Source organism: Canis aureus, chromosome 7, assembly GCF_053574225.1.
Source record: "Canis aureus isolate CA01 chromosome 7, VMU_Caureus_v.1.0, whole genome shotgun sequence".
Lineage (NCBI taxonomy): Eukaryota > Metazoa > Chordata > Mammalia > Carnivora > Canidae > Canis > Canis aureus.
This window is the reverse complement of record NC_135617.1, coordinates 41,243,381-41,260,066: the sequence shown is the minus strand read 5'-3', so window position 1 is coordinate 41,260,066 and position 16,686 is coordinate 41,243,381. Positions and strand designations below refer to the sequence as shown.

The 16,686-nt window shown below is 38.0% G+C and overlaps 1 protein-coding gene across 5 annotated transcripts in view; it reads left to right on the top strand.

Annotated features, from left to right (window-relative positions):
* Positions 1-450: 450 nt before the first annotated feature.
* Positions 451-16,686, top strand: part of ADGRB3 (adhesion G protein-coupled receptor B3) — a 714,356-nt gene continuing 698,120 nt past the window's right edge. For 3 of the 5 annotated variants that reach the window (XM_077903499.1, XM_077903498.1, XM_077903494.1), the window contains exons 1-3: positions 452-1,238; positions 2,713-2,877; positions 3,971-4,742. In XM_077903499.1, coding sequence (XP_077759625.1) covers positions 3,986-4,742 — 757 coding nt within the window. In that variant the 5' untranslated portion in view covers positions 452-1,238; positions 2,713-2,877; positions 3,971-3,985. Of the gene's footprint in view, positions 1,239-2,712; positions 2,878-3,970; positions 4,743-16,686 lie in introns of all 5 variants that reach the window. The other 2 variants (XM_077903497.1, XM_077903496.1) reach the window with 2 other exon arrangements.

Below are 16,686 nucleotides of genomic sequence, written 5' to 3'. Positions count from 1 at the left end.
TTCCCACCCGCCAGAGTCGCCTTCCAGCCCTCCGCACCCCCCTAGCCTCGCCTCCCAGGGAGTCGCTCTTCCAGTTGGTCGCCGCCAGCCCCAGCGGTGGGAACTGAGGATGCAAAACCCTCCCAGACGCAGAAAATACTGCTTTCGGGACGTGCTTGGTTTTGAGTAGCCGTGACGTGCAGGCTCCCCGCGGCTCCGCGCCTCTTCCCTCGCGCACACCCGCCCGCGCCCTCGGGAGCAGAACCCCGGGAGGGCGCAGCAGCGGCGGTGGCGCGGCGCTCGTCGAGCTTCGGGGCCGGCCGCGCGGGCGGGGGGGGGGGGGGGGGGGGGGGCGCACGCGCACGAGCACGCGCACGAGCACGCGCACGAGCACGCGGGGGACGGGCGCGGGCGCGCGCGCGCACCCCGGGGACGCGCACCGCCCCCCTCCTTCGCGCGCGGCCCGGGGAGAGCCGGCGCGCACACCCGAGACAGAGCTTTACTATCTCGCTCCCTCTCGCGCCCCTCCTCGCTGGGCATTCAAACAGCTTTCCGACATCACCAGCCAAGGATTTTTTTTTTTTTTTCCTCCCCCCCCCCCCCTTAGTCGCGGTCCGTCCATCAGTACCTGCGGGGGGAGGAGGAGGAGGGAGGAAAGCGGAAAGAGGAAAAAGCATGAGCTTGAGCCTTCCGATCCGACCACGACTACTCCCGTAATAAACCCACCGCCCCGACAAACCCGCCTGAGCAGCCGCTGCTGCCGCCGCTCACTTCTCGTCTCAGCGCTTTCTTTGCTTCTTGGCTAATCGGTTTGCTGGGGGCAGAATTGATAACCAACAAATCCTCGCTTTGAAGCCACTTGCATATTTTTTCGTTGTTGTTGGTTTCCTTAGAGTGTCTCCACGGGGGGCTTCTTTCCCCCACCCCCACCCCCACCCCCCACCTCGGCTGCAGGTTGGTATCAGTTGGATCCGGCGTCAGGCTCTGTCTGGGGTCTTGGGGGCTTCTTCTTTTTTTTTTTTTTTTCTCCTACCCCTCCCCTTTTGGATTTTTTTTTTCTTTTTTACTCCAATCTTTTGATTCTCTTAAGTGTGCATTTAAAAAAAATAAATAAATAAATCCTGATTTTCGAAGCTGAGCCGGGGAAAATGGGCAACGGTGACTGGGACCGAAGGGGAGCCTCTCCGTCACTGTTGCTGGGACGCGTGCCTGTGCTGGTGTCTTAGAGCAGGAGCCTCCGTGAGCTGTCGGAGCGGAAGGTAAGCAAGGGGTCCAGGGGTCACCTTCCCTCGGCCTGGGGTCGCCACCGAGAAGCTCCCGCCCAGGTGTCGGCGGAGGGAGGGCAGGGAAAGGAAAGGCTGTTGGCGGCAGGTGAGGGGCTGCGAGCAAACCCGACTGTCTGCGTTTACTTCAACGCCGCAGTTGAAAAGTTAGAGAAGTCTTTTTTTCTTTTTTTCTTTCTTTTTTTTTCCAAGAGCTTGTGCTGGGTCGGAAGGAAGGAATGGGCAGGGAGACCTAGAAGACCTGACGGTTGTATGTGATTGGGGTGATTTTATGGGGCGAAATTTTTAGGTTAGAACGAAGTTAAGAGAAGGGGAGGCAGTGGGTCTTCTACTGGGGAAAAAATTTAGTGGAGTGATGGCGCCGTCTATGTTCGACTAAACTAAAGTGTCACCCAGAAAAATCAGTTTTGAGAATAGCTAAACTAAATGCCGGTTTGCTTCTCAGCAGGAGATAAATAAATAAATAAATAAATAAATAAATAAATAAATAAATAATAAATGCAACATCCTTGAGACCTTGGTAGCCATCCCTTAGTCACCCCCAACCCCATTCTTTCTTTCTTAAAGAGGGAAATACAATTGTTTGAACTGGCCCTGCAGTCGGGGGCGGGGGTGGGGTGGGGGGGGGAGGCAGAGTTCAATGATTCATTTTCGATTCTTTAGAATAAAACAAGGATCCGCACACCATGGCTTAAGGATTAAAATAAAGAGCATTATATTGAGGGGGCTCTCTTGAGCAAGCTTGGAAGTGAAATCAGAGCTATTTCCTCACTCTTTCTAATCCTGATGAGCACAGCAATGCAGACATGTACTGTCATAAATGGAAGCAAAAGTACTGGATATCATTAGGAAAAGAAATACGACCTCTTTTTGAGGTACCTATTATAAAATGAAGCCCCCTTTCATGGATGGAATTCCTAATTTAGACACTTATTGTCACATTGGCTCTCAACGCCTACACTCTACCCTGAAGAACACTGCGCAGACCTGCATTGCCTGCAAAGTGCTACAGCAAAAAAAAAAAAAAAAAAAAAAAGGAAATAATTTCCAGAATTTCCTGCAACTTTCCCAGTTTTTTAACCTTTAAATGCTCATTGGCTTTATTTTCTCCGAAGAAAATGCATTATTCATTGATCTGTATGCTTGAAACGGAGAACGCTGTTTTGATAGTCCCAGCAGTTCTGATGTTATTTTAAACTGCTGCTATATAGAGATTTAGAGTTGGGGCTGTTTTCTCCTATATCAAGACATAGAACTTGAATTATAATCTGGAAAATGCAGATCTATCTTCAGGGACTTCGGTCACTGGTATTTGTGTGCATGCGTTGGTGTGTGTTATGCAATGGGAAGGAAGAGCGTTTTGTTAAAACCTTTGGTTCAGAGAGGACCCAGGCAAAGACACGAAAACTCTTAACTGTCTATATGTCTGTATGTCTGTCTCTGTTTACAGAACAGTGGAAGAGACTGCAGCCTAAAGACTTTTATAATTAACTTGGCATCACTTTTCTCAGCTCAAAGGCTAAACAAAAAAGCAGTGTCATTTATTCTAAGAAATAACTTCTTAAAGGTTAAAGCTGAAAAAATTCAAGTTATTTTTGGATAACAACTTACAGAGGTAAATATACCCAAGGATTACTTTGTTATGCAAGACCAGGTTGAAAAACATAAAGAAAAGGAGCTTTGGAGCTCCTATTGGAAAGGGAGCAATTCAGTAATGAAATCTGCTAGAAAGAAGATGCTAATGTCTTTTATCTACCATGTGTAAACTTAAATTACAGTAGATAACTCTAGATAAAATAGCCCTAATTAAAAAAAAATTAAAAGACTGAAGCCAGCTCAATTACTGTGGTTCTGGGATTTTTCACTGATATAGCCTTTGGATACAGATACAGTGATCCACTTTGTGTATCCCAAGAGGGCATGTCACATTGAAATGACTGCTTTAAATCCTAGTTCTCAGTGGTAATGTTGAACAACAAGTCTTTCCTATGTATCTACCCATCTATGCCCTTTCTCAGATGATGGTTTTAAAATTCTGTTGATCCACATGAATGCCGGTGTTTTTGCACAGGAATTCTCATCAGTTCACACGGTGGTCCCTGCAAAGACAAGTATGGGCATTTGGGAGATGATGTTTCATCTGCAACAAATTGTCATTCGTGTGTTTAAAATTGTGGCTATCCTTTATCGAGATTGCTTTTCATATTTAAGATAAAATAAGTAATGTGATGACAGCTGTTCCCAGATTATCAGATTAGAGTTTGTGTGATGATGTTTACTGCAGGCTGAGAGAAAAGGTATTGGTTGCTTAAAAATATTTCAAAAATTAAAATTTAGGTTATGATATTTTTTAAAAAATCTGTTTTCCTCTTCTTTCAATGGAATCATAGTGTACTTGGAGGAAATCCTGGTAGGTAAATTAGAGCATTCCTGTTAATCATCTATTAAATATTATTTTTAAATTGAATGTGGAGAATTTGGCCATTGTGAGTGACCACGTGAGGGCGCTGTTCACACAGCAACAGATAATTTCCTAGCGTTATAAAATAAAAAATTACCTGCCCTTCTTTTAAAAAGGGTTTTTTTTTTTTTTTTTTTTTTTTTTAACTGAAGTCTTGAAAACAGCTGGCTGTAATATTGGAAGGAGTTTCTTTTTTCAATGCGCATAGACTCCTACTTGCATTTTACTTTCATTGCCATTTTTACAGGCCAAATGACATAGGATGAAGGCTGTTCGTAACCTGCTGATTTATATATTTTCCACCTATCTCCTGGTTATGTTTGGATTTAATGCTGCCCAAGACTTCTGGTGTTCAACTTTGGTGAAGGGAGTCATTTATGGATCGTATTCTGTAAGTGAAATGTTTCCCAAAAACTTTACAAACTGCACTTGGACGCTGGAAAATCCAGATCCAACCAAATATAGCATTTACCTGAAATTTTCCAAAAAGGACCTTAGCTGCTCTAACTTTTCCCTCTTGGCTTATCAGTTTGATCATTTTTCCCATGAAAAAATAAAGGATCTTTTAAGAAAGAATCATTCTATAATGCAACTCTGCGATTCCAAGAATGCTTTCGTTTTTCTACAATATGATAAAAATTTTATTCAAATACGTCGGGTGTTTCCAACTGATTTCCCAGGATTACAGAAAAAAGGGGAAGAAGATCAGAAATCTTTTTTTGAGTTTTTGGTATTGAACAAGGTGAGCCCAAGCCAGTTTGGTTGCCATGTATTATGCACTTGGTTGGAGAGCTGCTTAAAATCAGAAAATGGGAGAACAGAATCATGTGGGATCATGTATACAAAATGCACCTGCCCTCAGCATTTGGGAGAGTGGGGGATCGACGACCAGTCGCTGGTTTTGTTAAATAACGTGGTGTTACCCCTGAATGAGCAGACCGAGGGCTGTCTGACCCAGGAGCTGCAAACCACCCAGGTCTGCAATCTTACCAGGGAGGCCAAGCGACCGCCCAAAGAAGGTAAGTGCCCAGTAGAGAGGGGGAGATGGGAAGGAGGGGTGTTGGGAGATGGCATTAAGATGTTCTGTTTCAACACAAGGGCTTAATCATTGCTCTTTAACTTTATCATCTTTGGAGTCATTTGATTTGTGATCTTCACTAATATAGGCCTCTTAAGCTAATTTTGGGTTTCAAGATTTTAGAGATGGGGCAGTGAGGATTGGGTAGCTCTCATCAACATGCTCTGTTAATATATGTGGAATATTCAGGAGAAAAGAGAGGCAAAAATGTGGAGCCAGTTTGCGATGGAGGTTGGGGAGGGGGGGTCTTTATTGGGCTGCAGCCCCTTGTGGAGACCTACCTCTACACATGTGCTCTCTTTCTCACACACACTCCTGTGAAGTGGATTTGTAGGATTTCTACTTTATGCTGTAGCCCTGTAAAAAGTACTCTTTACTTCCTCTCTCCTTTGCCCTCTCTATCTCAGTGTCTCAACCAAGAGACTCCTTTAGTTGTGCTGCCCCAAGTTGTGGAAGCAGGACAAAGAAGTGACACAAACTCAATAGCAAGCCTGTTTTGACCAAATGACTTTCTGACACCTGAAGACAAGGGTGTCTCCCCTCCCCCAGAGGCCGGATAATTTTTAAAAAATGCTTTGCACAATAAATCCTGCGTGCTTGCTCTTTTGTGGGTCAAGGAAACCCCACTGGAAGCGTAAAATCTGGGGTCTTCTGGCTGTGAAGCCACTTGGAGGCAGGGGTGAAGGGTAGAATTAAAACACAGGCTGATCCTGTAAAACCTGATAGCCCTCTTGTGGGATTTTTGCTCTTCTTGGTCCCCTGTTGATATACACGAGGAGAGTGAGAGCGTGTCAGAGACGAGCTAGATGGAAAAAATAGTGCAACGGAAATGCAGAGGAAAAAGGAGAAAGTACAGGAGTGATTTATAGCTTTCACCCAATCCCCAGTGGGGGAGCTACCAGAGGATTTCAGATTTTGGATTATGTTTAATAATGCAAGAAAGCTGACATATTTTGTGAAAATGACTTTCCTGTTTGGAAGGTTAACGGATGCGTTTCCATTCCTTTGAGGACACGGTTGATACGCATTCGTTCTCGCTCCCCAACCCTGAAACTAGAGAGGGTGTTGATTTTTTATGCAGGAAATGTTTTCTGATCGCCACAAAGATCCCTGTCTGTGGAAAGGGACAGCCAAGCTCCAGTCCCTCTTTCCTCCCCCTCCCCCAACAGAAGTTGTCTTTGTGGCCAATATAAAATTGACACGTTGTTGGAGAATTTTCTTTAAGAGTGGCCAAGGCTTTGTAAGGGGAGTGGGGAGGGAAAGAGAGAGGAGGGCTTAACTAGCTAAATGCGGTTTCTCCACTGAAAGCAATTTGGGGGATGGGGATTATGGAAGAGCAATGGTACATGGAGAGAAGATGTGTAAGAAAATAAATGCAGACTAATGGCAATGAGAGAGGGTTGAAAACCTTTCCGATTTCTACAGGTCAGTGTTTCGCTAACAGCTGTGGCTGAAGAAAACAAAGTGGTTTTAAATTACAGGAGTTCTTTTCTCTAGTAAAAATCCCAGAGAAGCACTTGCAACTGCAGGGATGGTATTTAACACCATTTAAAACTAATTAGTGTCCCCTAGAATAAGAAGCTACAGTACACACAGAAAATGTGATGCTACAAGCTGGCTAATAAGACAATTAACATCAGAACTAGTATTTGTTTTATTGTTGTTTTAATAAAATCTAGAGAATCTGTTTTTTCAATGGGTAAAATTCCATCATGAAATTGTCTGCGGATGAGGAGTGGGACTTGAAACTAGTTTTGGAAGCTTTTTTTTTTTTTTTCTTTTTTTGTGAATGGTAGCAAGTGACAAAAACAAAATTGTGTGCATATTAAGCATGATTTTCAAATGTTTTGCAGGTCACGATCATGAGATGTGGGTTGAGACAGTGCTAGGATTTATAGAAGTTGGACTAGATAGCCTTTTGTTTTGTAAATGAGTAAGAATATGAGTGATTTTAGGCATTCGATGTGTATATCACCGTCACGTGGGATCACATCTTTTTCTTTTGGCTAGTTAGCCGGGAAAATGAGAGAGGAACAGTTCCACAGACAAATAAGTGATTATGTGAAAATTGTTACTATGAACTGAACTAGGAAAACTTTATATAATAGGGGAAGAATATATACTGTATCAGTAAAATTGCACAGCCTGTATTCTCCTTATTCTAAATTTGTGTTGATTAATTGTTTAGGTATTCTGAGTCAGAAATGTAAGGATAAGTAAGTCCTGATGACATAATTGTAGCTGATGCATTTATAAGTAATTCTTATAAAATATATACAGCATTCCTTACCTCATTCAAAGAAGACCTTTTTGGCTATGTTGTGTTGTAGGAAAGGAATGTGCAAATCTGCAGACTCTTAGTACAATTTATGCAAAGTATATTAAATCTTAAATATTTTATATAAATGATACTTAAAATCTTATGAAAGAATTATTTAATACCATTTCAAATAAACTGCCATATAATGATATTCACGAGGTTAGAGGTTAATAATTACATATAGTTGTGCTACTCATATCTAATTTTATTTCAAAACGTCTTTACTTTATATGGTAACATGTAATCCCAAGTTTTAAAATAACGCTTTAAAAATTCTACTTCATTTTACATTAATATATGATTTCTATTTTCTATAGAAAAATAGACTATCCTGTAAGTTATCAAGAGAATAAATAACAAAATTATTCTCCACAGCTTTTTTTTTAATTTTTGTTTTATTTGTTGTAATAAGTACTGAAAACCTTGAGTGGAAATAGTTTCTATGTTCATTACATCGTAGAAGTGGCACAAATTGGATAGACGACTCTTTACATGCAATAAATACAGTTCTAGGTTGTTTTGTGCAGTGCTGATGGTGATGGCACGGGTGTACCAAATTCTGAATATTTTGAATGTATCCATTGAAATCATAAAATCATATTTAGTTAATATTTGAGGAAACTATAGGCTTCCATGACTGGGATGTTGGTTTTGTTGATTTAGGCCTTCTACTATAATGTTTGCTAATAATACATTCACATACCGAAGAATTTCATAGCCAGAAAACAGCAAAGAAGAAAACTATCACTGTTGGTAGTGATGACATCAACAATTATAAATGTTATCTTGAATACATTACAAAAGTACATAATTGGACTGATGCCTTATTAAAGTGTTAAGCATTAGTACATTTAAGTATCTTTTTTTAAAAATCATGTTTGACATATTTGAAGGTGATACATCATTATAAAAACTTAGTTGCCATTCCCCAGTTTTTATGTGAAAATTTGAAATCCAAGTAAATCAATATAATGAAGACTCTTAAAAATAACGATGTCTTATTTCAGGCAGTATTTTTTTAAAAACTGTCTACACTTAATGTATATAACCTGTTTTTAAAAAGGAAACTCAAATGACATTGCTGTTTACTTGGTTTTCAGATGTAAGTCTGGGGAGGTACTGGCATGTATTCATGAGGTCTTTGCTACGTTTTATAGGACACTTTTTTTTCTACCATAGATGATTCTGGACTATATAGCTAAAAATGTAAGATGTGATTACATTTTATCTTATTAAGATAAGATCTTAATTCTCAGTACTTCACCTAAAATAAGCAACTGAAACAGTTTGGGCAGAAAAATTCTACCAGGGTATCTAAATCACATAATAAGCCTTAATGGAACCTTTGTTTCCTACTTATATCAATGGTGCTACTTATGTGAAGGGAAATTGGGATCCCTGTATAGATTCCAGGAAATCTGAACACACATACTCATTTGTCTTTTCACTCTGCCTGTACTAATCCTTGATACTCTGTCACTCGAGGGAAGTCTCACTATGTGCCTGTGTAAAAGTGAGCCTGGGTTGTGTGTGTGTTTGTAGTTCTAGATACCTATTTTGTCATCTAGAGCAATTTGTGTCTCTCTCAGTGTTTTTATTTCTTTCTACTCTTGCTCTTTTTGCCCTCAGAACTGTTCAACAGCCTTTCACCTTGCTCTTTATGGTCATTGAGTCTTACTTCCTTTGTAAATAACTACCATGATCCTGCACTCTATCGAGATATAGAAAGGTTCGTGAGTCTGTTGTTCCTTGAAGATGCAAAGCCTGAGAGTTTGGTCTGCCCCTTGGCTGCATCCCATGGTGCTCTGCATGTACTGTACTTCTGTTCTAGCACTTATAAGATTGCTGTGTATTTCCCATTTATATTTCCATTTCCCTCCACTAGACCTGGGAATTCTTCATGCATGAAGACTGAGTCATCAGTTGTCTATGACAATAGAGTTTTAGTAAATATTGAATGTTAAATGAACAAAACAAAAAAGATCTCAGTAGGAAAGATAGTAATACCTTGGTTACAATCAAAAGAATAAAACTACGTCATTTGGGGAAAGGGGTCACCTTTTACTTTCTGGTTTATTTAGGGAAAGATAGCTATCATTTATATAATTTCCAATTCCATTAATGTATTACTTATGCCAGCTTCTGATCTCAACATATTAGTTAATAACACTTTTTAACAAGAAGAATAGAATCATTAAGAAATATTCTTAGTTTTATATACATGTTATATATATATATGTATATATAAAGATTATGATCCATATAACTTTCTACATATGGCTACCCACCAAAACATAGTAAGAAAATTTGCTAATTTCTGCTTAACTATCTTTTTAAACACTTTTAAAAAGATTTATTTATTTGTGATAGAGAGAGAGAGAGAATAAGTGGTGAGGGCAGAGGGAGAGGAAGGTAGAAGGGGGCTCCATCCCAGGACCCCAGAACCCGGTTCATGACCTGAGCTGAAGGCATATGCTTAACTAACTGAGCCACCCAAGCACCCCTGTTTAACTGTCTTCCTTTCTCTTTATGTTTCTCTCTTCTGGCTCTAGCATTACTTCGACAGTAATGACATTTCCCAAATCCTCTCTTGCATAGTTTGAAGACAAACATGCAAACTCTTTCCAAGAAAGAGGAAAATAATATCTGCATGTCAAGTTCAGCACCTCTGTTATTCACTCTTGTTTAATAATTTATAAGCGTAGTAATAGAATATTATTAAAATTGTAGGCCTGATCAAGTAAAGTGCAAAGTGCCATAATTTTTACTTTTGTCATTTTAGAATTTTGATAATTTAAGATGTCATATATATGTGTGTGTGTGTGTATTTATATATAATATTTAGTGAAACAAAATTCCGTTATGTGTCAACACATTTTTTGTGGGTGATAAAATATTAACATGAACATTTATTTATGTGTGTACACCTATGTCCCATACATGCACACATTTGCCAAGATGTGTCAGTGGGTTTTTATGATAGCTGTAAATAAATGTACTGTAGGTAGTTTCCTTCCAAAATTGACAAGAAAGTTTTACTTGAGTTCAGCTTCGTGCATTACCTTATTGACTTCATTCTTAAAAGAAGCAATTTTATAGTTAAACTGAATAGTTTTATAAAACATAGTATTCTTTAGAATCACTCTGGTATATATTACCTAAAGTCACATGGCTCTTGGATCTCAAATCAGTGTTCATTTAAAAATAAACTTGTCTTACTTTTTCAAAAAATCATTGCTGGCTTTAAAATCCTGAACCAGAAAAATAAAAAAATAAAAATAAAAAATAAAAAAATAAAATCCTGAACCAGAAAGAGCTGAGTTTGAATCTTCTCTTCCACATCATAACTGTTACTCTGTATTACTATTTTCCCCTTCTCAGATTAGGTTGGTAATGCTTATGTCTCAGGGTACAGGAGAACAGGAAATGACATCATGTACTGAATTTTAAAAGCCTAATAAAATTAATGGCCTGGAATATTTTAGTTCCTGTCAGCCCTGTGGAGATTTTTTCCCAAATCAATTAACTAATAAAAATCAGAGAGGTATGCAATTTTTCTAAGTATATCACTTCATTGAAATGAAAGGTATTTTGTTGTAAGGTACACTTGAGTCCCCAGAGTGACTCAGCCTCCTAGTAGCATCTGACAAGTGACTGAGCTTGACTCATCAATCTTTGGTAGTAGAGTGTTGAATTAAATGAGATTGGACATGTAAAACACAAGTCCATTGCTGAAGTTACATTAGGCTCTCAATTCAGTTTTTGAATGTCTTTTTTATTCTTATCTTTTGGCTATAAATAATAGAGAATTGATAATAAATAATGAAGCAGATTGTCATTTAATTATTTGAACTTGCTTATGAACTTAGGGAATTTATCAAAGGATCATTAAACATCTTAAATGTATGTCTATTTTGTAATAGATACAGAAAAGGTAACATCTCAGAACCTATGTGTTGATGGAGGCATGACTAATATATCAAATAGATCAAGCTAGTGGTGTGTGAGTCACCCTGGGCCTGGAAAGATGTCCTTTGGATATCATTGTGGATAGCCTGCAAATCCATTTAAATTAAACAGTACCATGAGTATTTTACTCTTTTCTGCAGTACACAAAATTAAGCTCATGTTTTGAAATGTATTTTGAAAAGGAATTATCTTGAAATACTAGTCCATATTAAACCATTTGGAAAAAAATGTAGGACTATCTTGTATGTTTTTCACTGGATTGTAATCACATACCAGTAAGCCCCAGGATTCCCCAAAGGCTTATACATTCAGATATTGAAAACAAAATTTTTTTACTACTCATTTGAAGATTCTGATGTTTTCTTGAAGGAAAATTACAAAATGTGATCTCTAAGACCCCATGAAAAGCTACATGTTCGGGATCCCTGGGTGGTGCAGCAGTTTGGCGCCTGCCTTTGGCCCAGGGCACGATCCTGGAGACCCGGGATCGAATCCCACGTTGGGCTCCCGGTGCCTGGAGCCTGCTTCTCCCTCTGCCTATGTCTCTGCCTCTCTCTCTCTCTCTCTCTCTGTGACTATCATAAATAAATAAAAATCAAAAAAAAAAAAAAAAGCTACATGCTCTATGTTCATTATCTTTCAACTGTCATTCAGGAATCTTGCTCACTTGCAGAGAATGACCTAGCTATCTGTATGTTAAAGGTTAATAAGAAAAGTATTTCTACTATAAACAGAAAGACAATAAGTAACAAATTCATAATGAGTACATTAGTATGGAGTTGTTTCTCTCAAAATTAATTAAGTGAATAGGAGTCTTTTCTGAAATCTGAAATGTTTGCTGATATGCATTTTCACCATATCCACGCCCATCACCATCACATAATCATTAATGCTTGGAAAATATTATAAAATATGAAGGTAAAATGATTACTGTTTGGTTTCCACTGTGTTAAATGAAATAATTTACCTGCAAACCTAATCCTGGATATTATATTCTCTAATTATTTCTTCTGGATAATAAGTTTCTTTGGGGAATATTCTGTTGTTTGGGAAAACAGAAAAGAATATGTGCATGGAAAAGATATTAGAATACTGATACAACCAGATTTTAAAACAGTTGACCCTTGAACATCTGGGGAGCTATGGGCACAGTTGGAAATCTGTATACTATTTTTGACACCCCCCAAATTTAATTTCTAATAGGCCACTAATGACAGGAAGCCTTATCAATTCTATAAATTGTGTGTGTGTGTATACACATATATACATATATATATTCTGTTCTTGTAGCAAGCTAGAGAAAAGAAATGTTATTAAGAAAATCATAAGAGAAAATACATTTATAATATTGTATTTATTTTTAAAAATGTATGTTTAAGTGGACTTGTGCAACTCAAGCCTATGTTGTTCAAGGACCACCTGATTTAGAATATGACTTAAATACACTTAAACAGAATAAAAAGCATTAAAACAGTTGGAGAATCAAAAAGAGAAGGCTACCTTGATGAAATTACTTTTTAGCAATAAATATGTTAAGTTGATAGAAATTTCACAGAAATATTATCTCTTCTAGGTAATTCATATCTCTCCCAGGTATTACACAGTATTTCTTTCATGACATTTCTACCAGTGTTTCTTCCTGGTAATTTTAAGTTTTGATAATTTTTAAAAAATTGATTTCTATGCTTGCATATCCAAACAATAATTTGTTCTCCAATAAATATATATTTTTTAAGATTTTATTTATTTATTCATGAGAGACATGGGGGGGTGGGGGCCGCAGAGACAGGCAGAGGGAGAAGCAGGCTCCATGCAGGGAGCCCGATGCGGGACTCAATCCCGGGTCTCCAGGATCACGCCCCAGGCCGAAGGTGGCGCTAAACCGTTGAGCCACCTGGGCTGCCCTCCAATAAATGTTTTTAAGGAGAAGCTTCATCTAATATCGCTCCTGAAAGTATAAGGGAGTAAAGCATTATAATAAACATTTTATAAATTTAAAGAATATAATAAAACCTAACATTGAGAAAATGTTTTCCAGTTTGCCAGGCTCTGTTGCATATATTATTTTATTTGGGGAATAATTGTGTGAAACACATATTATTTGTCCCATTGACGTGTGCTGAATATATAGAATACCCTAAAGACTGTGGTTTTCCTTTCTCTAAAAATTTAATACAAATTGGTTCAAATGAAAAACTAGAGAATTTCAGAACTTGGGGTTTTCTCACTGATTTTGGAGTGCTTGAAGCTGAATCACAAATTCTCAGATACATGACGGATATTAGGTGTTACGTAGTCCAAATATTACCCGGTTAATGGATTCCCAATCTGCAAACATGATGGGAACATTATTTCAGCTGAATTTAAGTCTTTTGGGGATTTATATTAATACCATTTGTATAACATGAAAGAGGCACAGTCACTTAATATTGTTTGATAGTTCTTCTGTTTAATTAAAAAAAAATTTAGGGGCGCCTGGGTGGTTCGGTGGTTGAGCATCTGCCTTTGGCTCAGGTAGTGATCCTGGGGTCCTGGGATCGAGTTTCGCATCAGGCTCCTCAAGGGCAGCAGCCTGCTTCTCCCTCTGCCTATGTCTCTGCCTCTATCTCTGTTTCTCATGAATAATTAAATAAAAAATTTTTTAAAAAATCTGGTATCTAGCCAGGACAATAATCAGAGTATACGTCACTATACTACTTACAGTATCTTTACAAATTAAAGCTTTCATCTATTAGATTTTTGTTCTATTTAGTATATATTATTTAAACACTGTGATGTCAGTCTCAAAAAGCAATATTCAGTCTAAGCTCATTAAATTTAAAGAGCAGTGTATTTCAAATTCAGAGTCTGTGTAGACTAAGATGATTTAGCAACACCTATCTAGGATCTCCTTTCACTATCATTTTCTAGGGAAATCTGTGTTTCGAAGAAATAGGATGTCTTACATTGTTTATTCTATGGTACATTGAGAAATAGTGGGGACGGGGGGGAGAGGTCTGGGTTCTCTCCTTCACTGACAGTCCCAGCTTCAAGCAGGTGGGCTTACCCTTTGAGCTCTGGCAGCCACTCTCTCCTCCCACCTGTGGGTAGTAGTGCTCTGCTGTTTCTTTAAAGATTTTATTTATTTATTAGAGACAGAGAGAGAGAGAGAGAGAGGCAGAGATACAGGCAGAGGGAGAAGCAGACTCCATGCAGGGAGCCGATGTGGAACTTGATCCCCGGTCTCCAGGATCACGCACTGGGTTGAAGGCAGGGCTCAACTGCCAAGCCACCCCAGCTGCCCCTCTCTGCTGTTTCTAACCCTGAGTGCTATGCGCTCTCTCCTTGGTTTCACCAAGCACTATCCATGCCTAGATTTTTTTCTCAAATTATCTTATTTGAGGACACCATCTGTTTCTTACTGGGACCCTGACTAGTAGAGGGGTGTATAATTTTAGTGGTGACATGATTTCTGATTTCTTATAAGACTGGCTTGAAACCCACATTTTAAATTTTGATCCTTTCCTTTAATGTGCTAAAGGTCTCATGTAAGTATTAGCCCTTTTGCAGATAGACCAGCCCAGAAATTTTTACTTGGGCCCAAAGAAATAAGAATTTAAAGAATTGAGTTAATGAAAATTAAAATCAGTTGGCCTATTTTTTTTTAGCTTAGTAGAAATGATATTTTTTTACACTTAATTCTCTCTCAGAATTGATGTGTTCATCTTTAAAATTCCATTGAATTTAATCCCTATAAGTATTTTTGTAGATTTACTTGTTGGTTTGTTGATTATTTAGCTAATTCTTAAATTATATATATATATATATATATATATATATATATACACATTCATATACAGCATATATACATTTTCAGCATTGATGTGACCCCAGAACATTTAAACTGGCCTGGATATTCAAAAAAAAATTTGTGAATTGATCCTTAAAAACAAATGACTTCAAGGTTCCCATATAAGATTTAAAAAATACTGACTAGATTAAGATTTTGTTGTTATTTTATATCATTATAATGTAAATGGAAGTGGAAATGATGGAAAATGTAAAATGAAAATAGAATTTCAGTTTCATTTTGCTTATTGATTTCACTGTGTCTCTCAAAGCAAAACAAGAAGAAGACACACAAAAAGCATTTCTTCTTTCTTTGTTTCATTACAAAAACCAAATCGAGGCAGCTAAGTTTGCCTTTGAAGTTTCATCATAAAAATTACAGTTTTTAAATTTTTTCTCTGTGTTAGTCTGTTTGTTGCCTCTCACATCAAGGAAGGATCTCAAGAGGAAAAAAAAACAAGTAATTTCCAAAAATTATGTGCACACAATTATGTTGAAACAGAGCTTTATGATTTTTCTGAATCAGTAATACATAACAACTATTTATTGTATACTGGTTGCTTTCGGAAATGTTTCTTCTTATGTAGCTACTCATAACAATTGTAGTGTGGAAAAGAGGGCGCCTTGGGAAGATAAAAATCTGTTTACTTTATGTAATCTTTCTACATAAATCTGGCAAACTTTCAAAGATCTGCTTCTGCACTGTAGACTGAGAAATTTGAGTTTACTTTGGCTTCTCAGAGAGAGGTCAGCTTTCTTTATAGATATGTCAGGCTGTGGTCAGCTTTCTTTGGCTGGCCTTGGTTTTTGTCATTTGTAGGGCAAACAGTATGTATTTTTTAATACACATGTCTGTGAAATTAATCAAGCACAACTGCTTTTTAAACAAAATTTTCAGTAGGTTGTTTTACTTTCAAGCATGATGAAGTAAATAACTGTGGAGCATCATTGTTCCATTTGCACAGCAGAGAGTATTTTAACCCCATCATTTGTAATATATTAAAATCTGCTGTCTTAAAAACCTATGGCTTTTATCTGTTTTAGTGATTTCTCATTGAAATTTTCTGATGGAATTTTCTCATGACCATGTTTTGGTGTTCAATTGGTGATAAGGGCACAATTGAGTTCCAGGCATAATAAATATTATGTGTGCTTGCCTCTGGCTTCTGCATCCGGAGACCACAGAAACCACAGAAATGGAACAGAGAGAGTTTGGAAGCAGAATAGAGGTTGAGCCATTAAGTAGTAAGAACTGATTAAGGTGAAAGAAATAAGTACATGTAGAATGTGAATTAATACGGCTTTTTTTTTCTCAGCACTGGAACATTTTTTTCTAAATGAAAGCCAATATATAAACAAGATTTAAAAAAAACGGAGCTGTTTCGGTTGAAGTGGGCAGGGGGCCTAGAACCCTGCCTAATCAGTCTCCTTTCTTCCTGTGTGGGCTCCAGAGGTAACTCTGGTTGCAAAACCACTGCAGAACTGTAAATCTTAGAAGCCTCCATATGAAGCCACATAGGAAAAATTAATGGCAAAAAATTTTTGCCATTTAGTTTTTCTTCCTCTGAGAAACTAAAATTTTTAGCATCTTGATCACCAAGAATGTATAAGAACTGCCATTTTGTTTTTGCTGCATTTTGCTTAGAACAAAATTCCTAATTTGTTTGGGATCCATGTCTATGGCCCATTTATCTGTGCTTAATTTTTCTCCATCCCCTGCTCCTTCCCATTCAACAGGCTAAAGTTTGCCTGGGTTTAACTCCCAAAG